The sequence below is a fragment of the Oncorhynchus nerka genome, linkage group LG18, assembly GCF_034236695.1.
Source record: "Oncorhynchus nerka isolate Pitt River linkage group LG18, Oner_Uvic_2.0, whole genome shotgun sequence".
In the NCBI taxonomy this organism is placed as follows: Eukaryota; Metazoa; Chordata; class Actinopteri; order Salmoniformes; family Salmonidae; genus Oncorhynchus; species Oncorhynchus nerka.
This window is the reverse complement of record NC_088413.1, coordinates 38,719,720-38,739,280: the sequence shown is the minus strand read 5'-3', so window position 1 is coordinate 38,739,280 and position 19,561 is coordinate 38,719,720. Positions and strand designations below refer to the sequence as shown.

At 42.1% G+C, this 19,561-nt stretch overlaps 1 protein-coding gene across 5 annotated transcripts in view; it reads right to left on the bottom strand.

The window, feature by feature from the left end:
* LOC115145800 (arfaptin-1-like) overlaps window positions 1-19,561 on the bottom strand; it is a 44,956-nt gene that overhangs the window by 5,384 nt on the left and 20,011 nt on the right. For all 5 annotated transcript variants that reach the window (XM_029687334.2, XM_029687337.2, XM_029687336.2 and 2 more), the window contains 4 exons: window positions 17,937-18,036; window positions 5,157-5,269; window positions 4,176-4,397; window positions 268-425 (listed from right to left, as the gene is read on the bottom strand). In XM_029687334.2, the coding sequence (XP_029543194.2) occupies window positions 268-425; window positions 4,176-4,397; window positions 5,157-5,269; window positions 17,937-18,036 (593 nt within the window). The remainder of the gene's footprint in view (window positions 1-267; window positions 426-4,175; window positions 4,398-5,156; window positions 5,270-17,936; window positions 18,037-19,561) is intronic.

The window sequence follows — 19,561 nt, the reverse complement described above, 5'->3', positions numbered from 1 at the left end:
TTTTCCAGACAACGAGGAGTTGGTTATACAACACAAACAGATCTGGGACCAAGCTAGGGGTAGTAACACGACCAACAGTCAAACAAAATCCTACAAAACATTGATGAACCCCCCCCAAAACACTAACTTGGACATGGCAATTTCCTAAACTGAGTCAATTTCAGAAAATGACTAGGAATAACGTATGCTGTCAAAATGTTCAAAAAGAGGATGCACGTCAATCAGCGAGTAACAGTAAACCAATTTAAACTGATTTTCTCATATTACCTGGCAATTTCATACTGTTTGATGTTAATCATAGTGTCCTCAATTGTTTTGTCCACCAGTGTGTTCACACTGGCAATGAAGAAGTTGATTGCTCCCAATAGGGTCTCCCCATTTTTGGACAAAAGTTTTTGAGTGTCAGCATTGTAGCCAAACTCCTCCTGAAAGACAAGATTGCATCACACACTTTTTAGACAATTCAATAAGATAACTACCATAGAACAATTGTATTATCTGAGCAAGCATAGTATCGTTGAATATGATCAAAATACTAATTCCCTAAAATATGATGCATTTCCTAGAGATTAATGGATATTGAGTGACCTCTCAATCAAATAAAATTGTATTTGTCACATGCGCCAAATTAAAACAGGTGTAGACCATACCGTGAAATGCTTACTTACAAGCCCTTAACCAACAATGCAGTTAAGAAAACAAATGTTAAAAAGTCAAATAAAATTAACATAATAAAAAGAGCAGCTGTAAAATACACTGCTCAAAAAATAAAAAATAACATCCTTGATCTGAATGAATTAAATATTCTTATTAAATACTTTTTTCTTTACATAGTTGAATGTGCTGACAACAAAATCACAAAAATTTTCAGCGGAAATCAAATTTATCAACCCATGGAGGTCTGGATTTCGAGTCACACTCAAAATTAAAGTGGAAAACCACACTACAGGCTGATCCAACTTTGATGTCCTTAAAACAAGTCAAAATGAGGCTCAGTAGTGTGTGTGGCCTCCACGTGCCTGTATGACCTCCCTACAACGCCTGGGCATGCTCCTGATGTGGCGGATGGTCTCCTGAGGGATCTCCTCCCAGACCTGGACTAAAGCATCCACCAACTCCTGGACAGTCTGTGGTGCAACGTGGCGTTGGTGGATGGAGCGAGACATGATGTCCCAGATGTGCTCAATTGGATTCAGGTCTGGGGAACGGGCGGGCCAGTGCATAGCATCAATGCCTTCCTCTTGCAGGAACTGCTGACACACTCCAGCCACATGAGGTCTAGCATGGTCTTGCATTAGGAGGAACCCAGGGCCAACCGCACCAGCATATGGTCTCACAAGGGGTCTGAGGATCTCATCTCGGTACCTAATGGCAGTCAGGCTACGTCTGGCGAGCACATGGAGGGCTGTGCAGCCCCCCCAAAGAAATGCCACTCCAGACCATGACTGACCCACCGCCAAACCGGTCATGCTGGAGGATGTTTCAGGCAGCAGAACGTTCTCCACGACGTCTCCAGACTCCAGTGCTCAGTGTGAACCTGCTTTCATCTGTGAAGAGCACAGGGCGCCAGTGGCGAATTTGCCAATCTTGGTGTTCTCTGGCAAATGCCAAACGTCCTGCACGGTGTTGGGCTGTAAGCACAACCCCCACCTGTGGACGTCAGGCCGTCATACCACCCTCATGGAGTCTGTTTCTGACCATTTGATCAGACACATGCACATTTGTGGCCTGCTGGAGGTCATTTTGCAGGGCTCTGGCAGTGCTCCTCCTGCTCCTCCTTGTACAAAGGCGGAGGTAGCGGTCCTGCTGCTGGGTTGTTGCCCTCCTACGGCCTCCTCCACGTCTCCTAGTGTACTGGCCTGTCTCCTGGTAGCGCCTCCATGCTCTGGACACTACGCTGACAGACACAGCAAACCTTCTTGCCACAGCTCGCATTGATGTCCCATCCTGGATGAGCTGCACTACCTGAGCCACTTGTGTGGGGTGTAGACTCAGTCTAATGCTACCACTAGCGTGAAAGCACCGCCAGCATTCAAAAGTGACCCAAACATCAGCCGGGAAGCATAGGAACTGAGAAGTGGTCTGTGGTCACCACCTGCAGAACACTCCTTTATTGGGGGTGTCTAGAATTTCCACCTGTTGTCTATTCCATTTGCACAACAGCATGTGAAATGTATTGTCAATCAGTGTTGCTTCCTAAGTGGACAGTTTGATTTCACAGAAGTGTGATTGACTTGGAGTTACATTGTGTTGTTTAAGTGTTCCCTTTATTTTTTTGAGCAGTGTAATAACGAGCCTATATTTTGTCTGTCATAGTTGAAGTGTACCTATGATGAACATTACAGGCCTCTCATCTTTTTAAGTGGGAGAACTTGCACATTGGTGGCTGACTAAATACTTTTTTTGCCCCACTAACTGAAAACTGTAAAATAACTAAATGTTTGGGAGGAACAGAACCAGAACAAAAGTGATCTATACTGTTGCCGGGAACAGAAACACTATTTTAAAAGCATGGAAACGGGTTAATAACCTTATTTTACATTCCGGGCATTTATCTCCAGTCCCAAGTGTGAGGGCTTTGCAAACTTATTATAGTGTCTGCCTGCCTGCCAGCTGATATTCTTTGCCAGTGTGTGTAGGCTACCTCCCCTCCCTCCGAAGCATGTAGTCTACTGTAGTTACTGACGTTAAAGGCGTGATTAAAAAATGAGGGAGGGGGATTTTCAAATTAGGGAACAATGGATTAACTTTTTCAATTCTAGTTAAGGATACTACCGATATCACATTTTACATTGGATTTATTAACTACAAAAGTATTTTTTATTTTAATTCTGGTGCCACTCCACACACACTAGCTAGCTCTGGTCTAGCGCTTGAAAACTCTAGCCACATCATGGAACTGAGAGACATGATCAAAGGCTAGCTCTGGTCCAACGTTAGTTATGCCAACTCTGAAGTTCAAAGACATTCAAACTTTCTTCAAAGACGCCGCTCCTTCGTAGATATCATTCTGTGGGTCTAATTCAGATCATGCATGTCACAACAACATGCCCATTGCTTCATGCCCAGCGCTCTCCTCGCCCTTAAGTACACTTGCATTTACATAACTTGCCCCCTCCATAGCAAGCTGCTCTATCCACTGGTGGATATTTAATGTAAAAAAAAAAAAATACAATGATTTCAGAGGTTTAAAAAGGAACAGAAAGAACCTATATAAACCATTACTTTTTGGTGGTTCGAACTGGTTCATAATTTCATTTTGCTGGTTGGAACAGTGGAACAAAAGAAAATACGGTTCTGTTCAGAACAAATTTTGGTTCCAACCCCTTGTCAGGATGGATAGATACTCTGTTTATGTGAAGAGTGTGAAAGTGTGTATTGGTGAGTGTCGCGTCAATATGCATGTAGGCGTGTTTTGTGTGTATTGAGCGTATGCAGTGTGTGTGTGTCTGTGTGTGTGTGTCTGTGTGTGTGTTGGAGTGCCAGTGTAGTATGTGTGAGTGTGCATAGAGCCAGTTCAAGAGAGTCAGTGCAGGGGGGAAAAAGGACATTTGTTTAGTAATTCATACTATTTCAGTGTACATCAATAACGCATTTACTACAAACAATAAATGATGCATCATGTATGAAACAGCTAAGTCACATAATAGTTCTGGCTTTGCATGAGGCGGTCTGTCTTAAATCCATTTTATATAGAGACAAATTAAAACAATTTATCAAAGGCTTTTAGTGCGTTTGAGAATTCAACACAAGTGAACCCACTCAGAATCATCCGCACTGAGGCAACCTGAAGCAGCTCAAGTAAAAAAGAAAAGGGAGAAAATCCCTGACTGATCTGACAGGTGAAAGCAAAATAGTGGAAACCTATCCAGTTCTTTCACCTAGCTATCAGGGGTTATGAAAAAAAAAGCGAGGAAAGGAAGTCATTTCAGAGTATTGACAAAGAACCAGCGACAGAAATGGCCATCCTTACAAGGTATGCCCCAAACCACAGTCCTAGGAAGAGGTTACTTTACCCCCAATCCTAAACTTACATTAACATTACGGGCATAAAGAATTTTAAAAAATCCTGTATCAGTGGTTAGTGTCAACTACTTCAACCTACTCCAGCTTCAGGTTCCTCGGTAAGGTCAAAGTAAAAAAATTAATAATAATAAAAAGTGTGTCTGACTCACATGGAGCTCCGGCGACTTGAGGCCGAGGTCAGCGAAGGCGTCACCCAGCTGCCGCTGAGTCTGCATCATCTGGGTGAGCTGGTTGGCCAGAGTTTGGGTCAGCTTGACCACATGCTCGTACTTGCGCTTGTTGTCACGCAGCACTTCAATCTGCCCCTCCAGCTCCGGGTCCACCGTCCGTGAGCCGCGGCCCAGCTTCTCCGACAAGATCTGCCTGGTGCACTGCGGGGAGAGAAGTGTTAGCATTCCTAATGTAACTGACCAAAGGAATGGAACGATTTATCATTAGCATTCTAAAATAACAGACCTTGTGTTTCAAAGTTAGCGTTAGCATATATTATCCCAGTGTAACTGACCTGGGGTTTCGAACGACTTAGTGTTAGCATCGTTAGCATCCGAGAGTAGCTGATCTTGGTTTCAAATGAGTTAGCACTAACATTGTTAGCATTGAGAACGCAACATCAGATACAGTCAGAATCCTGGTGTAACCAACCCCAGGTATCAAACCCAGGTCATCGACTTGTCTCAAGACCATGTTAGCCCTCCAAGCTAAAGCCTGTGTGTTGGCTCTGGGAGCAGACAGATTTTATTTAACAGTTATCTAAAGCTGTGATCACATTCAAGGCAATATCTTTAAATGGATATTAAAAATATGTATGTAGTGTTGTGTATTATCACTGAGAAACAGTTTTGCTGCATCCCTTTTGTTTCATTCTTTTGTAAGTGTACAATGGGGAATAATGGACAGATGAGATCATAGGTAGCTCACCAATCCAACTATGGCTATGAAAAGCTGTGTGTGTGTGTGTTTAGATGCCAGCTGCAGATGCCAGCCAGTTTGAAAAATGAAAGGAAAGGGGGTAGTTTACCTGTCCAAGTCGGAAATGGATTGTGGGAGGGAGATAGAGGTGTGAAAAAGCAAGGTTGAGAATATGTGAGTGAGAGAAGGAGGGGGCAGTAGGTGCTGGTGGCAAGTATTACTTTGTACGTGTTGATGCTCCACTTCCTCACTAGGTCCAGTTTCTCCATGGCCGGGTTCTTCAAGTCATCTGCCAGGACCACCGGCCCGCTATGTGGCTGCCCTTGCATAGTGCCTGAAGAGAAAGGCGACTGTCATGAATGTTGAGAGAGGCTGTATCTGTTAGCTTGGAGCTCTGGTAAGATATCATAAAGTGTTAAGAGAATATAAAACATAGATGTGAAACTATGGTGAATCAATCATAGGATTGATTTGCAATTTCAAGTCGTGTCAGACTGGAACATGGAGACACTGAGTCAAAGTTAGATGCCGACTATGATACTTTGACAATTATTCTCTTCAGCTAAAATACCACAGGTATATACACGTTTACCTGCAGGGGAAATACAAGCAACTGCAAGGAGTTTAATTTAGAGTAGAAGGGACAACCTGCAAGGAACTACGGGAGCCCAGTGATGCAAGGAGGATACAGGAGTTAAGCAGGAATGCTGATCAAAACTCGGGTGAATCTGTGGAAGGCTTGGTTGGTCCTAGCAAGTGTGTGTTTGTGAAATGTTGAAACAAGACGAGGACCCTTACAGCCAGCTATGGGAGAAATGCAGACAACCGTCAGAATTAGTTGCCAGTAGCCTAACCTCAGCTGTTACGAACCAGAGACCACCGTCAAGTTTTCAGGTAGTCACATCCTTCACAGCTAGAAGCCAAAGGTGAAATTAAACAAATAGGGAGAGAGAGGGGAAGGACGCGAAGACAGAAGTTGAAAGACATGGGCGATGGATTTTTGAAGGAATGACAGAACCTTGATAAAAAGAGGGAGCCAGGGAGAAAATCCCAACCAGAAAGAAGAGAGGGAGCAGAAAGCAGGTCTGTATTTCTCATCTCTGTTGCTGTAGGTACCTTTCTGTATCTCAGTCTGACTATCGCTGATGGGCCGCGCCAGGCGGCTAGCTAAGGCCGAGCTGGGAGCTACAGGTGCCACGGGAGACGTGGGCTGGCTTGCCGACAATGGAAACAGCAGGCAACAGTGGCGATTGATTAGTAAGTCAATTCATCAACACCCCCCTATCTAGAGCTGTCAAATGGAACCTCCCATGGGTCCTCCTGGGATGTTCCTTTAAAATGGTACTATAAATGTGGCAGCACACCACTAAGACCAAATAAGGGGTGTAATCTGGAGATGACAGGCACATAACAGTACCACTGGACTAAAATGGGATCCAATGGGTTCAGTGGCGCAACTAGGTTCATATTGTACCAAGTAAAGACTCCTAGAGCAATTGGACTACCTGACATCACATTGGACAATGTACTATACCTGCACCTTGATATTTGGTTTGATGTTACTTCTCAGTGAAAACTCCATGGGATAAGCCTATGCTCAACTTTTAATGAAAAGCATTGGGATTTTGCTGTAAAGTGACAGTGTTCCATCATTATGGCCTTACTGTCTTCATAGACTTGCCTTTGGATGCGTTTATGGGTTAGCCAGTTGAGATGTGACAGATCAGGTTGGGGCCTGTATTCATAGTGTCTCAAAGTAGGAGTGCTGATCTAAGATAAGTTTAGCCTTTTAGATCATAAGGAATGAAATATCATACAGACAGATCCTAGATCAGCACGCTTAGATCAGACACTTTGTGAATACTGGCCCAGGTCAGGAACATTCTCAGCGTGTTGATGTGTCCTCATGAACACCACATACCCACAAAACACACGGACAGGCAGGTATACAACAAACAGCAGAGTTCAAAGTTGGTTTGACCCAACGCCGCCTTGCTGCTGATGACTGGGTGTTAAAGCACATACTAAGTATGTGGCTACTATCAACCAACACTACTGTATGCTACCATATCTGCTAGCCATGTCGGAAAGGACTACCCCTCTCAAAGTGTACCCACTTCATTATGATTATTAACGCCCATGTATGTTTTGGTATATATATATATATATATATATTATATATTTTCCCCTAAACCAAACATCCGTCCCCTAATTGGAGTAAACTAATGGACAACAATACTTAGGCTTCTACTTCCTGCTTATAGATACTATATACATTTTACAGACAGTATATTTTACATTTAGTCATCTTGTTTTTTCCCACCCTTCAGGTCCCCTCAAACCCTCCCACCATCCAGTTTTGATTTCTATTACCCATATGTTTTTCAACTCTGCTGTTTCATAAAAGTCATGAACCTTTCTATGCTCATAGTTTCTACAGATTGTAAATGAAAATGTTTTGTTAACCTCTCTCTCTTGGGTAGGGGGCAGTATTTTGACGTCCGGATGAAAAGCATGCCCAAAGTAAACTGCCGGTTACTCAGGTACAGAAGCTAGGATATGCATATATGTAGATTTGGATAGAAAACACTAACATTTCTAAAACTGTTAAAATTATGTCTGTGAGTATAACAGAACTGAAATGGCAGGCAAAACCCCTAAGACAACCCCCCCCCACAAAAAAAAAAAAAAAATCAGCCTACCTCTATTTTCAACGGCTATCACTTCAATTAAGTCCAAGTCCTCCCAGATTGCAGTTCCTAGGGCTTCCACTAGTTGTCAACAGTCTTTAGAAAGAGTTAAGCTGGTTTTTGGAAAAATGAGCCAGAAATGGTAGTTTTTCTAGGTGGCTCCCATTTTGGCTGTAGTGTTTCCAAGCGCGTGGAAGAGAGCGTATTCTTTGGTATTTTTCTCCAGTAAAGACTAACGATTCTCCGTCTTAAATTTTAGCGTTTATTTACGTATTAGGGTACCTAAGGTTTGATTATAAATGTTGTTTGACTTGTTTGGAAAAGTTTATTAAGTAACATTTGGGATTAATTTTGTATACATTTTGATGGAGGGAAACTGGGTGGATTATTGACTGAAGCGCGTCAGCTAAACTGAGTTTTTATGGATATAAGGAAGGACATTATCAAACAAAAGGACCATTTGTGATGGCACTCAAAAGGTCCCAGTTACAACAGAACATCATCAAAGGTAAGGCATTTTTTTATATCCCTATTTCTGACTTTCGTGTCGCAAAATGCCTTGCCTGGTTGAAATATGTTTTTCATGTGTTTGTATGCGGGGCGCTGTCCTCAGATAATCGCATGGTTTGCTTTCGCCGTAAAGCCTGTTTGAAATCTCACACCGTGGCTGGATTAACAGCCACGGTATTTTGGTGTATTACACTTGTGATTTTATGAAAGTTAAATATTTATAATATTGTAGTTTGAATTTCGCGCTCTGCAATTTCACCGGATGTTGGCCAGGTAGGCCGCTACCGTCCCACCTGCCCATAAGAGGTTAAGAGTATTAATATATCGATCAATAATATAATATGACTTTTCAAATCCTCAAGTAGTGGTATTTGCAGAGTTAGCGGCAGGTAAATGTAAAAAAAATTCAGCTATTCCTGAACCTGCGACCAAAAACAAGGTACATATAGGCAGTACAAAAACAAGTGATCATCTAATGATTCTGACACTTCATAGCAAAATTTGCAGAGCTGGGATGGTTGTATCCCCAATAAATAAATAAATAAATACAAATATTATATTGGTTGCAAGAATGATATAATAATTTAAACTGAAAAATGTCCTTATTAGTGTAACATTAAATGACAAATAGATGAAAAGAACGGGGGAAAAAAATATCACTGATATAAAGACATTACGTGGACCTGGACAACTTCTGAAAAGGGCAGTAGAGTTGAACATTGTTGCATAGATACTGTATCATTGAAGTTAAACTTTTTTATTCTGTTAATTACAGTCACAAGAGTCAATCGATGCAAACATCAAGTCTCTTTGTGTTGTGACTTCACTTCCTTCAGTAGGCGTGTATGGGCATGCCAAGGTAAGTACTTCCCAGTTTCCACCACAGCCTCAAATCTATACAGCTTGTGTTAATAGCTTTCCAATGTCTTTATTAATTCAGAGTGATAAAAGATATCTACATGACTTGAGAGGAGAGGGGATGGCGGTCACTCAAGAGTCTCCAATCCTTTGCCAAGGGGGTGAGAGTTAATTTATTTTTGTGTGTAACGAGGATGCTGTAATTAAAGGGGTGCCAGGAGGAAAAACGGAGTTCAGAGGCGATTCATTAAAACTCAATTGGACTCCTCCTTTATAAATTCAAATGTCATCCTTATCTATCCATATCGCTGGTGCTGGACAGAGGGGCAGCTTGTTAGGACGACGCAAACAAAGTACCTTGCATTTTGCAACCTGAACTGAAACACCGGGGTTGAATGAGGGTGAGCTTGGCGGGTCGAAACCCATTCCAGGGCTTTTCTTTATTTTTACCATTTTCTACATTGTAGAATAATAGGGAAGACATTGCAAACTATTACGGACTACAAAGGGAAACCCAGCCGCGAGCTGCCCAGTGACACGAGTCTACCAGATGGGGGTAAATGCATTTTCTACTCACTTTGAGGCAAGCATGAGATCACCAACTGTTCTGGACGACTGTGTGATCATGCTCTCCGTAGCTAACGTGAACAAGAATTAACAGGTCAACATTCGCAAGGCCAGACGGATTACCAGGACGTGCAGTCCGAGCATGTGCGGACCAACTGGCAAGTGTCTTCACTGACATTTTCAACCTGTTCCTGACCCAGTCTGTAATACCTACATGTTTCAAGCAGACCACCATAGTCCCTGTGCCCGAGAAAGCGAAGGTAACCTGCCTAAATCACAACCACCCTGTAGCACTCACGCCGGTAGCCATTAAGTCCTTTGAAAGGCTGGTCGCGGCTCCCATCAACACCATCATCGCGGAAACCCTAGATCCTCTCCAATTCGCATACCAGCCCAACAGATCCACAGATGACGCAATCTCAATCGCACTCCACACTGCCCTTTCCCACCAGGACCAACAAAATAACACCTATGTGAGAATGCTGTTCATTGACTACAGCTTAGAGTTCAACACCATAGTGCCCACAAAGCTCAACACTAAGCTAAGGACCCTGGAACTAAACACCTCCCTCTGCAACTGGATCCTTGACTTCCTGACGGGCCACCCCCAGGAGTTAAGGGTAGACAACAACACATCTGCCACGCTGATCCTCAACATGGGGGCCCCTAGGGTAAGTGCTTCGTCCCCTCCTCTACTCCCCGTTTACCCACAACTGGGTGGCCAAGCACGACTACAACACCATCATTAAGTTTGCTGACGATGGGCATCCCAAGTGGCGCACTACAGATCCGGGTTTGATCCTGGGCTGTCGCAGCCGGCCGCGACCGGGAGACCCATGAGGCGATGCACAATTGGCCCAGCATCGTCAGGGTTACGGGAGGGTTTGGCCGGATGTCCTTGTCCCATCGCGCTCGAGTGACTCCTGTGGCGGGCAGGGGCATGCACACAGTCACGGTCGCCAGTTGTATGGTGTTTCCTCCGACAAATTGGTCCAGCTGGCTTCCGGATTAAGCGAGCAGTGTATCAAGAAGCAGTACAGCTTGGAAGGGTCGTGTTTTGGAGGATGTATTGCTCTAGACTTTTGCCTCGGAGTCCGTATGGTAGTTGCAGCAATAGGACAAGAATGCAACTACCAATTGGATATCACAAAAATTGGGGAGGAAGGGGTAAAAGTACAAAAAAAAAAAACTTAATTGAACAGTATAACCCATCTTATTGCCACCGGCGGACAATATCAGCCATGTCACCACTGAGTGTGCATATTCACTTTTTATCACCACTTGAAAGTTAGACTAACAAGCAGTGCCAAAAACTAAGGCACTGCTTGAGGCGTCACTACAGACCCGGGTTCGATCCCAGGCTGCTTCGATCCCAGGCGGTGTCACAGCTGGCTGTGACTGGGAGATCCATGTAGCGGCGCACTATTGGCCCAGTGTCGTCTATAGCCTACTCTACACCACTACGCACTCAACCATGAATTTAAGTATTTTTTGGAGAACACTGATTGAGGTATATTAGCCTAAATCATGACTACCCAATCTACTCACATTAGGAATAGTAGGCTTAGTAGTAGTCTGCAAATGTGATGATGCAAGGAATACTTTACTATAAAAATGTGTAATTTTATGGTGAAAATTTGGTCTGTCTGGTGCCCTAAAGGATAACTACACAAAAACCTGACCTCAAATTGTCCCCTAATGTGGTTTAAGCATTGATGTGGACTTAGAACATCCATAAAATGTATGTAGGTTCAGAACTTTTGTGAAACAGCACAGTTGAAAAACATTTGGCAAATCAAAACTGGATGGTCTTCAGATACAGTGGGGCAAAAAAGTAGATCCAGAAAATCACATTGTAGGAATTGTAATGAATTTATTTGCAAATTATGGTGGAAAATAAGTATTTGATCACCTACAAACAAGCAAAGATTTATGGCTCTCACAGACCTGTAACTTCTTTAAGAGGCTCCTCTGTCCTCCACTGTATTAATGGCACCTGTTTGAACTTGTTGTCAGTATAAAAGACACCTGTCCACAACCTCAAACAGTCACACTCCAAACTCCCACTATGGCCAAGACCAAAGAGCTGTCAAAGGACACCAGAAACAAAATTGTAGACCTCCACCAGGCTGGGAAGACTGAATCTGCAATAGGTAAGCAGCTTGGTTTGAAGAAATCAACTGTGGGAGCAATTATTAGGAAATGAAAGACATACAAGACCACTGATAATCTACCTCGATCTGGGGCTCCACGCAAGATCTAACCCCGTGGGGTCAAAATGATCACAGGAACGGTGAGCAAAAATCTCAGAACCACACGGGGGGACCTAGTGAAGCTGGGACCAAAGTAACAAAGCCTACCATCAGTAACACTACGCCGCCAGGGACTCAAATCCTGCAGTGCCAGACGTGTTCCCCTGCTTAAGCCAGTACATGTCCAGGCCCGTCTGAAGTTTGCTAGAGAGCATTTGGATGATCCAGAAGAAGATCGGGAGAATGTCATATGGTCAGATGAAACCAAAATAACTTTTTGGTAAAAACTCAACTCGTCGTGTTTGGAGGACAAAGAATGCTGAGTTGCATCCAAAGAACACCATACCTACTGTGAAGCATGGGGGTGGAAACATCATGCTTTGGGGCTGTTCTTCTGCAAAGGGACCAGGACGACTGATCCGTGTAAAGGAAAGAATGAATTTGGCCATGTATCGTGAGATTTTGAGTGAAAACCTCCTTCCATCAGCAAGGGCATAGAAGATGAAACGTGGCTGGGTCTTTCAGCATGACAATGATCCCAAACACACCGCCCGGGCAACGAAGGAGTGGCTTCGTAAGAAGCATTGCAAGGTTCTGGAGTGGCCTAGCCAGTCTCCAGATCTCAACCCCATAGAAAATCTTTGGAGGGAGTTGAAAGTCTGTGTTGCCCAGCAACAGCCCCAAAACATCACTGCTCTAGAGGAGATCTGCATGGAGGAATGGGCCAAAATACCAGCAACAGTGTGTGAAAACCTTGTGAAGACTTACAGAAAACATTTGACCTCTGTCATTGCCAACAAAGTATATATAACAAAGTATTGAGAAACCTTTTATTGACCAAACTTATTTTCCACCATAATTTGCAAATAAATTTATAAAAAAATCCTACAATGTGATTTTTTTGTCTGTCATAGTTGAAGTGTACCTATGATGAAAATTACAGGCCTCTCTCATCTTTTCAAGCGTGAGAACATGCACAATTGGTGGCTGACTAAATACTTTTTTGCCCCACTGTAGATGGGAGGGGTTGAAAACTGAAAGATGGGAATAGACTGCTCAAAAAAATAAAGGGAACACTAAAATAACACATCCTAGATCTGAATGAATTAAATATTCTTATTAAATACTTTTTTCTTTACATAATAGTTGAATGTGCTGACAACAAAATCACACAAATTGTCAATGGAAATCAAATTTATCACCCCATGGAGGTCTGGATTTCGAGTCACACTCAAAATTAAAGTGGAAAACCACACTACAGGCTGATCCAACTTTGATGTAATGTCCTTAAAACAAGTCAAAATGAGGCTCAGTAGTGTGTGTGTCCTCCACGTGCCTGTATGACCTCCCTACAACGCCTGGGCATGTTCCTGATGAGGTCTCCTGAGGGATCTCCTCCCAAACCTGGACTAAAGCATCCGCCAACTCCTGGACAGTCTGTGGTGCAACGTGGTGTTGGTGGATGGAGAGAGACATGATGTCCCAGATGTGCTCAATTGGATTCAGGTCTGGGGAAGGGGCGGGCCAGTCCATAGCATCAATGCCTTCCTCTTGCAGGAACTGCTGTCACACGAAGTCTAGCATTGTCTTGCATTAGGAGGAACCCAGGGCCAACCGCACCAGCATATGGTCTCATCTCTCATCTCGGTACCTAATGGCAGTCAGGCTACCTCTGGCGAGCACATGGAGGGCTGTGCGGCCCCCCAAAGAAATGCCACCCCACACCATGACACCGCCAAACCGGTCATGCTGGAGGATGTTGCAGGCAGCAGAACGTTATCCACGGCGTCTCGGAAGGAGAAGCACATATTACGCACTGCATTGTTTGGTAAACGCGCAGATTCAGCTGTTTATATATCAATCATTATGGCGACTAAGTCAGGGAAAGCTAAATCTAAGTCAAGATATACAGATGTACACACAATTTTAGAGTAAATTGATTGGGAAGGTGAGACAGAGATTGTTGTAGGACGCTTCATTCAGCGATTGTGGAGGAATATTTTTTGAACGGGAGAGGACATAGTTTTGGACTGGTAAGTTCTTATCATGCTAATGCCCTTGTTTGAAATTAATAAAATATTATTTGTGATTTTCTTTTAATTTTAGAAGCAATATATAAACATGTAATGTCATGAAATGTGAGATGCGTGTGTCTGCCGCCCCACCCCAACCAACATGAAATAGCCTATTTGAGGCTGTTGAGGAGAGGGCAGGACCACATCAATGGCCAAAGTGAAATGGAGACAGTAGATCTAGCTGAAATGTCATAATATAAAAAAGAGACAGTAGATCTAGCAGGTCATAATAATATATTCAACATTATGTTCCCTGTACTCTCTCTCTCATATAATATATATGTTTATTATACCTGTTGATAGAGGGCTCATATGTGAAACTATTCTAACTGAACATTTTCTTTCACAGTGACACCGACTCCGAATGGGAGTCTTATCCAGTGTCCTGTGTGAATTTAAGTATGCTCTCTCTAATTCTCTCTTTCGGAGGACCTGAGCCCTAGGACCATGCGTCCGGACTACCTGGCATGATGACTCCTTGCTGTCCCCAGTCCACCTGGCCTTGCCGCTGTTCCAGTTTCAACTGTTCTGCCTGCGGCTATGGAACCCTAAACTGTTCATTTTTACTCTTGAGGTGCTGACCTGTTGCACCCTCTACAACCACTGTGATTATTATTATTTGACCTGCTGGTCATCTATGAACGTTTGAAAATCTCGGCCATGTTCTGTTATAATCTCCACCCGGCACAGCCAGAAGAGGACTGGCCACCCGTCATAGCCTGATTCCTCTCTAGGTTTCTTCCTAGGTTTTTGCCTTTCTAGGGAGTTTTTCCTAGTCACTGTGCTTCTACACCTGCATTGCTTGCTGTTTGGGGTTTTAGGCTGGGGCTATATAAATTGATTTGATTTGATAGAGGATTGAGGGTCTTCCAAATATTGAAAGTGTGTAAATAGTCACCCATGTAATTTTGTAAATGTATATATATATTTTTTCATATTTTTTAATCAATTATTATTATTTTTTTCATTTATTTTTCTCACATTGTTTTTTTTTGGGGGGGGGGTGTTAGAATACCATTTTGGTATTTTGTATATAGTCATTTGTTTCAAAATGTATACCTTCACCAATTTGGCCACTTGGGTACATTTGGGCTACTTGTGTGGGACACCTGGGTGACTTCATGATAAATGTCATGTAGCACACTCATTTTGGAAGTTATCATTCTGAAACTTTGCACAAGTACTGTTGCCCTCTTGTATTTTTCACAAAAAATGTCCCCATCATCCTATCTGAATGTTTGTTTTTATCTTGTTCATTTTAAAGATGATGATACAAAAATAAAAAACGTATTTTTTTCCATTGTTTTATCTAAACCAGATCTATTGTTTTATATTCTCCTACATTCAATTCGCATTTACACAAACGTCAGTGTTTTCTTTCAAATGGTACCAATAATATGCATATCCTTGGTTGGGTATGTCTTCAGGCGGAAATTGCACAAAGTAGGGGGGGAGCTGTAAGAAATATATCAGAAATACAGTGTAGACATTGTAAATGACGATTTAATGGAATATCTACATAGGCGTACAGAGGCCCATTATCAGCAACCATCACTCCTGTATAAAATGGCAAGTTGTGTTAGCTAATCCAAGTTGATCATTTTAAAAGGCTTATTGATCATTAATAAACCCTTTTGCAATTATGTTAGCACAGATAAACTGTTGTCCTGATTAAAGAAGCAATAAAAAAAATCTGGAGCATCAGCATTTGTGGCTCAAAATGGCCAGAAACGAAGACCTTTCTTCTGAAACTTGTCAATCTATTCTTATTCTGAGAAATGAAGTCTATTCCATGAGAGCAATTGCCAAGAAACTGGAGATATCGTACAACGCTGTGTACTACTCCATTCACAGAACAGCACAAACTGTCTCTAACCAGAATAGAAAGAGGAGTGGGGGGCCCCGGTGCACAACTGAGCAAGAGGACAAGTACATTTGTGGCTAGTTTGAGAAACAGACACCTCAAGTCCTCAACTGGCAGCTTCATTAAATAGTAGCTGCAAAACACCAGTCTCAACGTCAACAGTGAAGAGGCGACTCGGGGATGCTGGCCTTCTAGGCAGAGTTCCTCTGTCCAGTGTGTGTACTTTTGCCTATCTTTTCTTTTTATTGGCCAGTCTGAGATATAGCTTTTTCCTTGCAACTCTGCCTAGAAGGCCAGCATCCCGGAGTCGCCTCTACACTGTTGACGTTGAGACGGGTGTTTTGCAGCTACTATTTAATTAGCCTTTTAAAATTATAAACTTGGATTAGCTAACACAACGTACCATTGGAAGTGATCGTTGCTGATAACGGGCCTCTATGCCTATGTAGATATTCAATAAAAAAAAATTTTTTTTTAAATCAGCCGTTACCAGTTACAAAAAAAAAAAAAAACACACACACAGAGAGAGAGTAGAAGTCGGAAGTTTACATACACCTTAGCCAAATACATTTAAACTCAGTTTTTCACAATTCATGACATTTAATCCTAGTCAAAACTTCCCTGTCTTAGGTCAGTTAGGATCACCACTTTATTTTAAGAATGTGAAATGTCAGAATAATAGTAAAGAGAATGATTTCAGCTTTTATTTCTTTCATCACATTCCTAATGGGTCAGAAGTTTACATACATTCAATTAGTATTTGGTAGCATTGCCTTTACATTGTTTAACTTGGGTCAAACGTTTCATGTAGCCTTCCACAAGCTTTCCACAATAAGTTGAGTGAATTTTGGCCCATTCCTCCTGACAGAGCTGGTGTAACGGAGTCAGGTTTGGAAGCCTACTTGCTCGCACACGCTTTTTTCAGTTCTGCCAACAAATGTTCTATAGGATTGAGGTCAGGGCTTTGTGATGGCCACTCCAATACCTTGACTGTGTTGTCCTTAAGCCATTTTGCCACAACTTTGGAAGTATGCTTGGGGTCATTGTCCATTTGGAAGATCCGTTTGCGACCAAGCTTTAACATCCTGACTGATGTCTTGAGATGTTGCTTCAATATATCCACATAATTTTCTATCCTCATGATGCCATCTATTTTGTGAAGTGCACCAGTCCCTCCAGCAGCAAAGCACCCCCACAACATGATGCTGCCATCCCCATGCTTCCCGGTTGGGATGATGTTCTTCAGCTTGCAAGCCTCCCCCTTTTTCCTCCTAACATAACCATGGTCATTATGGCCAAACAGTTCTATTATTGTTTTGTTTTTTTCAGCAGACCATTGGACAAAAAGTATGATATTTGTCCTCATGTGCAGTTGCAAACAGTCGTCTGGATTTTTATGGTGGTTTTGGAGCAGTGGCTTCTTCCTTGCTGACCAGCCTTTCAGGTTGTGTCGCTATAGGACTCGTTTTACTGTGGATATAGATACTTTTGTACCCGTTTCCTCCAGAATCTTCACAAGGTCCTTTGCTGTTGTTCTGGGATTGATTTGCACTGGGATTGATTTGCACTTTTCGCACCAAAGTACGTTCATTTCTAAGAAACAGAATGAGTCTCCTTCCTGAGCGGTATGACGGCTGCGTGGTCCCATGGTGTTTATACTTGCGTACTATTGTTTGTACAGTCGAGCGTGGTACCTTCAGGCATTTGGAAACTGCTCCCAAGGGTGAACCAGACCATTTTCTTCCCCTGAGGTCTTGGGTGATTTCTTTTGATTTTCCCATGTCATGCAAAGAGGCACTGGGTTTGAAGGTAGGCCTTGAAATACATCCCCAGGTATACCTCCAATTGACTCAAATTATGTCAATTAGCCTATCAGAAGCTTTTAAAGCCATGACATTTTTCTGGAATTTTCCAAGCTGTTTAAAGGCACAGTCAATTTAGTGTATGTAAATTTCCCACCTCAACTGTATATATTTATGGGATTGGAAATGGTGCAGACAATTACTGATGGAAGCCACAATCTGCAATATTAAAGCTTATCTACCTTCCCCCCAAAAGTAACAAATATTTAAATAAAGTGTACTAGGTACTCTAGAAAAGGAAAAACCCTGCACTCATTGGATACAGTCTTTACATAAAATTTGCTGCTGCTGCACGCCATTTCTTGGTAGTCTGGTTACAGTACCTTTGTATGGTCCTGATTCAATGATGCCCTCCATCATCGAGGCAAAGTTGCCGGAGCTGATATGGCTTTCTGACAGGTTCAGGTCACCGTAAGAAGGGTCCTAAAGTCAAGGAGGAAACATGCATCGGTCAGAGGATAGGTGTTCACATTGAATAATACCCCAGTGGTGTAAAGTACTTAAGTAAAAGTATTTTGAAGTACTAAAGTCGTTTTTTTGCGGTATATATAAAATTATATAAAAGTTTTACTTCACTACAGTCTTAAAGAAAATGATGTACTTTTTACTCCATATATTTTTCCCTGACACCCAAAAGTATTCGTTACATTTTGCAGGACAGAAAATGTATCCAGAGGACATCCCTGGTCATCCCTAGTCACTCAACACAAATGATTTGTTTGTAAATTATGGCTGAATGTTAGTGTGACCCTGTCTATTACAAAATAAAATAATACATTTAAAATTGTGCCGTCTGGTTTGCTTAATATGTGGAATTTTACATTATTCATACTTTTACTTTTGATACTTAAGTATATTTAAAAACTAATACTTTTACTCAAGTAGTATTTTACTGGGGCATTTTATATTAAAAAAGGTATCTTTACTTTTACTCAAGTATGAAAATCAAATACTTTTTCCACCACAGGAATACGCTCATGAGTTTGACGCATTCTCACGGTTTACAGAAACTGAACAAATGCAGAATTGAAATTATCAAAAATGTGCCCATACACAGACAACATGAAAAGTGTCAAGACTGTCACAAAATGTAACTACAATCATCACTAAATATGAAAAATACTCCTTACAACTGAAGGACTTCAAGAAATAAGTGTCCTGCACAGGTTTTATGAGCATAGATTTTCCCTTGAAGTACATTCTGCTTGCTTCCTCTCAATCACCACAAATCACACCAGTCAACACAAAACTATTGGCTGATGTCCAGTGTAAGAGATCCAGTTGCAACCATCAGGCAACACATTGGAATTTACGTTAAAGGGAGATGACAATGAGCATGAATCCTAAACATCATGACAATGTACTATAAATAACATGATTCGTATGATGACATATTAAAAGGACATCTTCCTTTATTTTTATACTTGGCTCTAGTTTGTCACTTACCCAAAATGTAATTATGGGGCTAGGAGAAAACTATCTACGGGTTTGTTTGAAAATCCACTGCCAACTTAACTTTCGCCACTGCTGACAGGGAAAAAAAATTGAAAGTGTAAGCTCAAGCTCCCGATGTTCAGAATGTGTGGCCCAAACACCTCAAACCAAGGAGGTACACTAAGGAATGGTAAACAGTTGGGTGAGCAGAGACTCGAACCCACATTGCCTTGGGGGCGTATGGTCCCAAGTTGGGAGCGTTACTGCTGTGCCAGACTCCGGCAGAGATTTGTAACTATCATTATGGGAAATATAGCATTACTGCTTGCCCCTTATTACATCATATAGCCTAACAAAGTACCGCATTATCCCTAAACTGCTTTTTTGCTTCAATAGAGTGATCAGGGACATGCAACTATAGTTTTCCTTCACAGAAAATACACTGAATAATTTTTTGAAATGCAACAAATGAAGATTTTACTGAGAAACAGTTCAAAAGGAAAATCAGTCAAGT